We start from the raw sequence: 10,405 nt of genomic DNA, 5'->3' as shown, positions 1-10,405 counted from the left end.
CTCTACCCAAGCTCTGGGATGATGCACTTGCCTGTTTGTAGGGTGGTGGGCGTGCAGAGCAGACCGTGGGGCTGCCAAGGTGGTGAGGCCTCTGGAGAGCAGCAGGACTGGGGACAAGTTCTCTGGCTCTCTGCCAAAGGTGGGGAAGTGTTTGCTAAGTACGGGAGCCGTGAGTTGCCACGGAACTTTGCCCCATCGCACAAACACAGAGCAAAGAGTAAATTGATTTTTCTTGCTGAAGTAGGTTCCTGGAAGCAGCACCTGGGCAGGGGCAGTGTTAGATCTGATCCATGCTGGTGGTTCCCTGGCTGTTCACACCTGAGTTCTTATTCCCCAGGGTTATTCTCACTTGGAGCAATTCACCATCCTACTCCCCTGTGTTCCATTTCCTCAGAATGGCCATTGCTTGTGTGAGTCTTCCTCGAGCAGATTCTGTGATAGGGGCTGTGGATAACTCGAAATTCTACAGATGTGGGAGATGTAAGCCAATGGCTGGAGCTGTCCCACATCAGACTGAACAGGAATGTGTCCCTGCCCCTGGCAGCAGGTGGGACTGGGTGACTTTAAGGTCCCTTCAAACAAAACCATTCCATCCTTCAATACTGCAACGTTATCAAGCCATGTAATGCTGCTGTTCTTTGACAGATGGAGAAATGGACTCAGGAGGGAATACTGACAAGAAATTCCTCTCTGTGAGGGCGGGGAGGCCCTGGCAGTGGTTTCTCAGAGAAGCTGAGGCTGCCCCATCCCTGGGAGTGTCCCAGGCCAGGCTGGATGTGGCTTGGAGCAGCCTGGGCTGGTGGAAGGTGTCCCTGCCATGGCAGGGGTGAGAATGGCCCTGGAGCCTTAAGGTGCCTTCAAACCCGAGCCATTCCATGTCTGCTGGGTACATTGCTGTGCTTGTTTGACAGCAAAAGCCATCCACGTGATCATTCCAGGACTCAAGCACAAGTTTTTACCTGAATACTTCACTTTTATTAGTCTCTCTTAGAATACTGTACAAAGGAGTAATAAAAATATTCACACTTTATTTTAGAAAGTTCTCTACATGAGACTCCTGTATCCACAGCAAAAAGAAGGCTATGGGAAAAAAACCCTAAAACTTTGTACAGAACATTCCTTTAAAAACCCTCCCAACTAATTCAGCTGATTTAACTGATCCAAGGAGGGTATGGACACACCAACACTCACATGCTTAAAAAGATATTCTAGGCAATGATAAAGCAACATAAGTCACAAGAAGGAATATTAATGTGTTAACCCACTGCTGTCCCCTCCTTGAGGGCCAGTACCGAGCTTCTAAAAACAACCCAAAATTGAACAGTGATTCAAACATAAAAGAGAATAAGTAGCCCTCCATTTAGTTTAATTTATAGGCTTTTTCCTGCAAAGGTTTGGACTGTTTGCCAGCCTGGTAGCTCTGTGAAAGGACTCCCAGGTGAGGATCCCTGATTCAGGAGCAGCAGGCTGGGAGGACTTGCTGGTTTTCTGAGTGTCCTGGAGCAGGGGCTGCTGTGCCCCATGGAGACGTGCGTGGTGCTGACAGTGGCTCAGGGGGCTTGGCCAAGTACAGGATGGGACAGGCTGCTGCCAGTTCCTGAGGAGGATTCCAGCCATTCACAAGTTTTTTCTTTTTAATTGCAGACCAGAATAGAAAAGCTTAAAAGAACTTACCAGGAGTTGTTTTTCCATCACAGGAGATTTGATGTCTCCAGGTAGGAACTTGTCCTGATTATGATACAGGACCAGTGTGAAAGGGAATCTGTCAAGTGTGATGTGATTGAAATCCCATTTAAATCAGTAACAATCAGTCATCTCCTCCCTGCAGCACCATGTCTGTTCATGTTTCATTTCTCCACCCACAATGTGGTTTCACACCTGATCTGTCCCCTTCCAGGACATGTCTGACCACCCTTCAGCCTGCTCATGGTGTCCTTTCACTTCAGACTGCCTCAGGTACACCCAAGAATGGTGGTTTAATTACAATTGACTTCCTGCTTTTTATTTTTGATTGATCCTGACACCAGCCTTAAGTTGGGATCTTAAGGAAGATGCTACCCAATCTGTAATTGTTCAAATACTTATTAACCATATATAGGTAATTAACTCACCACAACAGAACATGAAATCTTTCTCCAACTTGTTTCTTTCCATATTACTCATGTTTCCATTTATGTTTCCCTTGACTGGATTGACTGAATCCAAATTAATGTAAGTTATTCCATGGAAAAATGCCACACCTGTGTTGTGAAGAGTGGCATGTCATGACTCTGCCATTGGCTGGTTTGATCATTTGTGTGAAGGAGAGAAATCAAAAAATATTTACTTTTGTTGCTAGGCAGAGTCTTAATTACAAATTTGGGGGTTTACACTTTAGAACCTGCTTGTTTGAGAGTTTATAATTCCATTCTGAGTCCCAGCTGATATTTAATTTAAGGGAACGGGGTCAGATGGTGTCAGTGACCACACAAGTGTTCAAACCCACAGCTGTGTTATTGCTGTATCTCATTAAAAAAAAAAAAAGAGCTGATCCTTTCAATTGATAATTATTCTAAAATTACAAATCTGTGATGTGCATATGCTTAGAAATACCCAGCATATGTCTGTCTGTGAGGAGTCATGTTTGAGAGCATCTAGAGGCTGTTTCTGTTGCAAACTGATGGTTTTCCCCATGTTTTCTATGACAATAATTAGTTTTCTTTCATTTCCCCTGGAGATGGAAGTGGTGTCTGGGCAGACACTCAGGTCTGTTCAGCACCACAATCAACATTTCAAGTTCAGCCTCAGGCACCCTGCCAGGACCTGTCCCTCCTGCAGGAATACTGCTCATGTCTGTGTCATTTCCCAGCTGATTGATGAAATATCTCTATTTTTATCACAATTATCATTGTCTAGTAGCTTAAAGAGCCGATTAGGGTAGAGAGTACCTCAGCTAAAGCAGCAGCTCTTCTATCCTAGGTTGGAAGGTTTAAACTGCCCATCATCAAGGAAATTGCACATCTGTCAATACCCTGGGGTCTCCAGCCAGATTCTCTTCTCCTTCTAGCTGCTTGAAAACTTCCTTTTCACTTGGATTTCCACTTTCCAAACACACGAGGGAATGATTCTCCCTGCATTCCAGCAGCCCTTTGAGGTACACTCCATATTTTCCCTTCCCTGTAGCAATCCCAAAGGAAGTCTGAGAGAGAAGTGAAGCGACTTGTCTAAAATTATGCATGGAGTAGTAACAGATCTAAAAATTCTCCCTTCCACATCCTATGCTCAGACCATCCAAAACCTCAACATTCTCCCTCATGGTCTCTAAAGCTGGATTTGCTACTGCAAGGACAAAAAAAAAAAAAAAAGCAGATTTAAAAGATTTATACCATTGTCAAAAAAGGTGAGACAATATAAGTACTAAGACAACAAAAAGATAGGTTTTCATGGGGTTACAGGGGAAGAGTGAGGGAAAACCCATTCCATCTGGGACACAACCCAAAGGGAAATCAGGTCATTCTGATTTTCAGTAAAACAATTAAAGCTGTCTCAGCCAGGAAAGCTAAGCCTGCTTTATTTAGGTGGTAATTTTAGAGGGAAAAGGCTTGGTTTTGTTCCTCTGTGACAGGATCTACTGTCAGTGACAAATCGACTCCTTTGCTGGTCAATTCATCTGCTGCTGGTGCTGCTGCTCACACAGCCCTTGGGCATGGAGCTGAGGGACAGATTTCCAGGTAAGCCAGAAATCCAGCCCTGGAGTCCATGGAGAACTGGCAAATCCCAGTCACATGCACTTAAGCAACCCAGGAGCTGAAGTGAGGAGAACAATTCCAAGTCAAGGATGGCTGCCTGCTTGATTAGAGCAATCAGCCTTCCTCCTGTACCTGCCCACTGGCTGCCTCTCCCACACCTGTCCATGTTCCAAGGAGCTCCATGGCATTTGGTGTCAGTCATTAAATCACCTGCCCTCAGCCCTTGATCCAAATGCCCACTGAGCTCCTGTGCACTTCAAAACAGCAGTTTGGGGTGGGGAGAGGAGTTATCTGGGCAGATTTGGGTATAAACTGAAAGTAACAAGCATGATTTTGGATCTATCCACCTTTTCCCTGGACCACACGGATGGTGATGTAGGAAATCAAACTGCAGGTTACTTCTTCCTGTGCTGTTTTTAGGAAAAGAATTTCCCTTCTAAGTGGTGTCAACAATTGCAAAATAAAAATCTTTCATTCACTTCCCCCTCCCACTTCCCACCTAAAACTGGAGATCAGACCCCAAAACAATCCAGTCCTGGGAAAGTCTGGCTGTATCCCTTTGGATTTCCCTCACGTTCTGCTCAAATCACCCAGCTTCAGGAAGGGAAATGTATTTTAAAGTGCATTTACCACAGCAATAGTACCAGCACTAAAAGCTTTTCCCCTCATCCCTATCCTCGTCATTCCATGTCTGGAATAGATGAGACTCTTCCCAGAATTCATCCTTGTTGTACCTCAACGTCTCAGTGGTTTTGCATCTATTGATGACCCTGGGAGAAGAGAAATCCGCTGTCGCACGTCCTGCTCCGCACTAAACTCTACTCTGGAGCTGGTTTGGATTTATTGGGCACGAGGATCCAGCATGCGGAATGTGTCTGTTGGGATCTGCTTTAAACAGCCAAACCACATCCCAGTCTGTGTGGGGGGAGGAAATGGGGCTGGAGAGAGGAATCCCCCCCAGGCCTGCTCCTCCTCCGTCCGCTCCGGCCACGCCGCTCAGTACTTGTTGATGCCGAAGATCCTCACGCCGTGGAACTGAGGCAGTTTGGGGATCAGCACGCTCATGAGGGAGATGGTGTTGATGATGAAGTGTACCCGGTCGTACTTGGTGTAAAAACTGGTTAGAAAATACCTGCAGAGGGAAGGTGGGAACAGAGAGAGAGGCAAACTGAGCTGTGGCATTCCACGTGTTTATCTCCCAGAACGCTGCTGGGTGCTGGGACACGGGGTGGCTCAGCCAGCCCAGAATACTCACAGCACAATGGGCATGATGGTGAGGAACTTGCGGGACGCCGTGAACTGGACTCCGTAATCCATCTGCTCCCAGTGCGTGAGCAGCCGGGCCTTGCCCTGGTCCGGGGTCTCGAAGGGGGTTCCCTTCACGGTGTGCAGGAAGATGTACATGCTCTGCAGGACACACAGCGTCAGGCTGACCCCAAAAACCCCAGCTCCAGAGCAGGGGATGCGGGCGCTTGCACCCCCGCGCCGTTCCACTAGAGGGATGTGGCGCTGCTGGAAAACGCGGAGCGCTCAGGAAAGCGGGGAAAGGAAGGAGAGTTGGGAAAGGCCGGGCCAGCTCGGCTGATCCACGTCAGAACTCTCGCTCGGCTCCTGGGTGTGAGCCAAGGAGGCGGTGGCAAGATTACAGCCCTGGGATCTCTGCGATCGGGAGATTAGCGCCTGCCTGCTGCCTGAGGGCTCCCCGAAAATGACTGGGAGAAGGTCTGTCACCCCCTGATTACCAGGGGAACACAAGTCACACACAAACATTCTGGCTACACCACAGCTCCCAAGTACAGCCACTCCTGGCCTTTAAATTCCTTTTTGTCCCCAGAAGTTAAAGCTGCCAGGGAAGATGGGTGAGAAGGCAGCAGCTCGTGAGCTGAGTGCTGAGCAGTTCCAGTTTGGGGCTTTGTGGTTGTTTTTATCTCCTGAGCAGCTCCAGTTTGGGCGTTTGTGGAGGTTTTTATCCCCCACTAGTAATAGCTTATCATGAGGGTCCTCAATCCCTGTAATTTTTATCACTGGAATATTCCCAGGCTGAGATATTATTTAAAATAAAAGACACGCAATCAGCTGCTCCATCCCAGAAGTTTTTTGTCCCCTGTGCCCAAGGGGACCTATGTGGGGACTTGATCTTCAGAGGGAAGAATCAGTTCCTGGACTAATCTTTTACTTTAGGCAGAACAAAATCAGTGGGTTAATCTTGTTTTTTCTTAACTCTCATGAGGCCAATTCAGGTTTTACCAACCCCAGTGATGGGGTCTGTCACAGAATCCTTTGGGAAGGGGACACAATGAAGGATTTGCCCTGCAGGAAATGAATCCACGTCCCCTCTGAGCAACCTCACCAGGCCTTGCTGCCTCACCTGTACCTGGGCTGGATTTAAATCCATAACCCAGAGGCACCAGTACAGGCCGAGGGTGGAGGTTGAGCAACTCACCCGACATCTTTGGAAACACAAAGGAATTGTTTCAACAGGAATCTCAGCAGATTGCTCAGAGCAACAGCTGTGCCCAGGCTCCCCGTGCCCGCTCCCTTACCAGGTTGTGGATGATGTTGGTGAGGGTCCAGACCACGGGGACGCTGAAGAAGGGGATGCTGAGGAGCACGACGTGCAGCAGCCCGATGCCCAGCACGTAGGACAGCCAGATGCCACGGCTGTTCATCACCCTGGTGTTGGGGTTCACCTCGCTGTGCGCCGTTCCCACGTTCATCCTGCCTCTCCTGGCTGGCAGGAGCCCCTGGAACACAAACACTGAGGTCAGAGCCCGGATCCAAACTGCTCAGTGGGGCTGAGCACAGGCTGGTTGTCAAGCAAAACCCAAAATCTGCTGTTTGCTATAAAAATCCCCAGTCAGTTCCCTCCTCTGCCCCTCGGTATTGCCATTCTTAGAGCTGACGTCGCTGACTCCGGGAGTGGTTGAGATTTGGGAATTATGTGTGGGAAGCTTGTCTGTGACAGAAGCTTCTTGTGATTTGAGATGTTTTCCTGGAGCTGAGGTGTTGAGGTTCAATCCCACGATTGCCTGACAAAACTCAAACCAATACTTTTAAGCACTTTTAAATCCTCATCACAGTGTTAATCATGGAAACACACAGCACAGGAAGCTCCTGCGTGTTTATGGAGTCAGCATGACTTAAACTTGGGAAGGGACCAGAGCATTTGCAGAGGAAAGGCTCTGTATCAACAGGTCTCCTAATTAATTTAACTAAATTAACACAGTTCTGCATGACTCGGGAGGTTTGCTTGTCTCCTACTCTGGCTCATGTGTTTTGCCTTCAGATTTAAGACTTGCAGAGGGGTAAAAAAAGAGGAACAAAAAAATTTCCCCCCAGGCAAGGAATGAGATTCCTCTTGAGGAACGTAAAAAGGGAGAGATAACAGCACAAAGTGCCTTGGGAGGATGTTCCAGGAGGAAGAGCTGGGGAGGAGTTAGCCCTTCCCCTACCTGGAAAGAACAACTGCCATGTAGGAGGAGCACAAAGATGGTTTTCTGGACAGTGCCAGGAGGAGAGGAAGCAAGAGAGTATCACCCTGTCAGAGCAAGTCCTTGGAGTGGTGCCTCTGAGACAGTGAAGGTATCAAGTGGCTTTCTGGTCTGACACAGTGCCAGTGGCAGCAGGAGAGCTCTGGCTCACTGGTATCCAGGAATTACAGAAAACAGCACAAACTGAACCCACTGTAAAGCTGAATGTCTTCACACCAACATCAGGGAAATGTAAAATCATCTTTGTGTCCCAGGGAAGAGGAGCTTGATGAGATGATCCAGTTCATCCTCCTTGGCTGCAGCACCCCACGGTGAAGGCTGTTTCCTCATGTCTGGCCTTGTGGCTCTGCTGCTGCTTCCCACAGCTGGAAGCTGTGCTGCTGTTCCCTCCAGCTCTCCAGAGGCAAGCCTGAGCCAGATCCAACATCACACTCTCCTCACTGCCAGCTGTTCCCAGCTCCCTCAGGCAGTGCTGGGCCTGCCTTGTCTCAGGAGCTGGCACCATCCCCACTCCTGCCCAGGGCTGGGACTCACAGCCAGCTCCACTCCACAGCTCCTGGAATGCTCCAAGTAACTCCCAAACCTCCTCCATGCACACAGGCAGCTCTTGCTGCACATCCTCACCTCACTGTGTCAGGGGGCTCATACCTGGAGGAGGATTTTGTTCCCAGGAAAGTGGCTGCAGGTCTGTGGGGTGCTCACTCCCTTGTTGCTCACCTCCCAGGTCACCAACTTACGGATATTTCAGAGAAAAGCCCAAAGTTTGATTTGGAAACAAGACTAAAGGCCAGAGTTCAGCACTTCACCCCTGGCAGACGGAGCAGCTCTGTCCTAAACCTGCTGCAATTCCCAAAGGCTCTCAGAAGGTTGGGGCAAAGGATAAATGAGTCAAAAAGAGTCAAATTGTTACAACAACAAAAAGAAAAACACCCCATGGAATGTGTAAACAAGAGTGCTGAGTGCCAGACTTGGGAAATAGATCTCCTGGATGTTGGGTGAACACTGTCCAGTCCTGGGAGGAGCTGGAGAAAATGAGCAGAGGTGTAGGAAAAACATGACCTGCAAGGACAGCTGGAAGGAAATGGAAGGAAATGTTTAGTCTGGAGGATGCAGGAGACAGCAGTGAGGAACAGCTGGATGCTCCACAGAGAGCTGTGTCTGTGGGATTCCAGCTGTGCAGCAGGAGGAAGCACATGTCTGGGGATAGGAGCAACAAAAGGGTGCAGGAAGAGGGATTGGGAAGGGGCTGCCCACAGAAAGGGATCTGTGCTCTCACTGCAGGCCTTAAAATCGACTTTCACCAACAGTTAAAAGCCTTCTCTCCATGAGTCTTTCCTGTGGAAGCTCCCTGCAGCCAGAGGTGCACAGGGCTGGTGCTGTGGAATTTCCAACCATAATTTCCAAAAACTAAGGAGCAGCTTGGATTTGGCCTCCTCTGCAAACGAGAGCAGTTGCAGACCCACAACTGGGTGGTAAAGGGCTTAACTTGGGAGCTGTATGTGAAGCAATTCTCCTTCCCGTGCCTCAGTTTCCCTTCCTTGTGAAATTAAGGATTAGAGGGGTGGGATGCTGGAACATATGAGAGGTTGGTTAATTCATTCTTGCAGGACATACAGACACACCAAGCACTCACTGCTGCAATGAGGGTGATTCCACATCTCCAACTCTGTCCTTCCCCACCTTAAATATTTCACCAGCTCTGCAGCCCTTGGCCCAGCTCTCCCAAATTTTGGATTGCACAAGCTTGGCTGAGGGCACACAAACTCCCAGAGCTCTGTCCCTACCCCCATCCCACATCCCATGTTTGATTTCCAATTCCACACCAGGATTTGTTCACCTGCAGGACAACAAGACACAGCCCCATCATGGGAAGGACTCCAGCCCCCCTTCCCAGGGCAGCTGCTGCCAAGCTCGGCTTTCCCACTTTTTTTTGGAACAGAAAAGCCCGAATGTTGCAGCAGGCTGAGGGTGAAGGTCAGGGCTGTGCTGACATTGGACAGTGGCCATCCAAGGAGGGGAAAAGTCGGAGCTGTGGCCAGTGGCAAAGGGCACAGTGAGAGCTGGAGCTGAGCCCTCCCTCTGCCTCATCCTGCCTGTCCTGCTCCCTGTCCAGAGGCAGCTCCTTCCTCACCTCTGTCCCCAGAGGAGTGTGACCACCATCTGCTCCTGTTCCCTTGTTTAACACTTGGACTTGATGATCTTGAAGGCCTTTTCCTTCCTAAATCAATGCTCCTATGATTTGGCAGTGCTGCCACCCCTCCCCGGGGATTTCAGCATCACGCTCTGATCCTGGCACCCTGCTGCAGGATCTTCACTGGGCTGGGAGGGAAGGAGGGCTCGGCTGCTTATCTTGATCTTGAGTGTTCCCAGACTGCAGGTGCCGATGATCCCACGGATCACAGATCCCAATCTCTAGCAGCAACAGCTGCCACCTCCCAAACAAATCCTTTAAACCCTTCTGGCGACGGATGAACCAGAGCACGGAGGACATGGGGGACGCTGGTGAAATGGGCTGTGCTGGGTGAGAGGTGACAGTGGGAACACAGCGTCCCGTGTCCCTCCAGCCCGGGGCTGTGTTGGACGTGTCTGAGCCCCAGCGCTGCCCGGTTCCTCCTCGGGGCTGCCGGAGCCGCGGAGGGGACACGGGGAACACGGGGGACACGGGGACGAGGACACTCGTGAACCGGCTGAGGGCGGGGATCCTGCCCCCTCGGCCTTTCCTGGTGGATTTAACGGGAGATCTTGGCCACCAAGACAAGGCCGAGGTTGGGCTCCTCTGAGCTCACATGGGGTCCCAGACCCCACTTTCCTCCCCGTTTTCCCGGGACGGGACGGTGCCCCGGGAGGCCGGGGCAGGACCCGCTCCCGGCCGGGCTCTGCACAGCGCGACCGCACCGTGGGGACCCGCACTACCTACCCGGGACCCCCCGCTCCCACCCCGCCGCTCCCCAGCTCCATCCCAGCGCCCGCTTCTCTCTTTTGGGGTGTTTTCCTTTCGGGCCGGGCCCATGCGAGGCACCTTCCCCCGGCCCCGCCGCGGGGCTCGGCCGCCGCCGCCCCCGGCAGAGCGGAGCCCCCCGGTGCTGCCCCGCGCCCCCGGCCCGCACTCACCGCTCCCGCCCGCTCCGGCCCGGCCCGGCTCGCCTCGGCTCGGCGGGGCCGGCGCTCGCTGCGCCGCGCTCCCGG

At 50.9% G+C, this 10,405-nt stretch overlaps 1 protein-coding gene across 1 annotated transcript; it reads right to left on the bottom strand.

Moving 5' to 3' along the window:
• Positions 1–952: 952 nt before the first annotated feature.
• ORMDL3 (ORMDL sphingolipid biosynthesis regulator 3) lies at positions 953–10,389 on the bottom strand. The gene is made up of 4 exons (XM_058041745.1): positions 10,331–10,389; positions 6,272–6,472; positions 4,984–5,135; positions 953–4,860 (listed from the first exon to the last, which is right to left on the bottom strand). The coding sequence occupies exons 2-4, from the start codon at positions 6,443–6,445 to the stop codon at positions 4,725–4,727; spliced, it is 462 nt and encodes a 153-aa protein (XP_057897728.1). The 5' UTR covers positions 6,446–6,472; positions 10,331–10,389; the 3' UTR covers positions 953–4,724.
• Positions 10,390–10,405: the final 16 nt, after the last annotated feature.

Source organism: Melospiza georgiana, chromosome 28 (genome assembly GCF_028018845.1).
Source record: "Melospiza georgiana isolate bMelGeo1 chromosome 28, bMelGeo1.pri, whole genome shotgun sequence".
NCBI classification, from domain to species: Eukaryota; Metazoa; Chordata; class Aves; order Passeriformes; family Passerellidae; genus Melospiza; species Melospiza georgiana.
The sequence above is the reverse complement of the archived record's forward strand: the minus strand, read 5'-3'. Positions and strand labels throughout refer to the sequence as shown.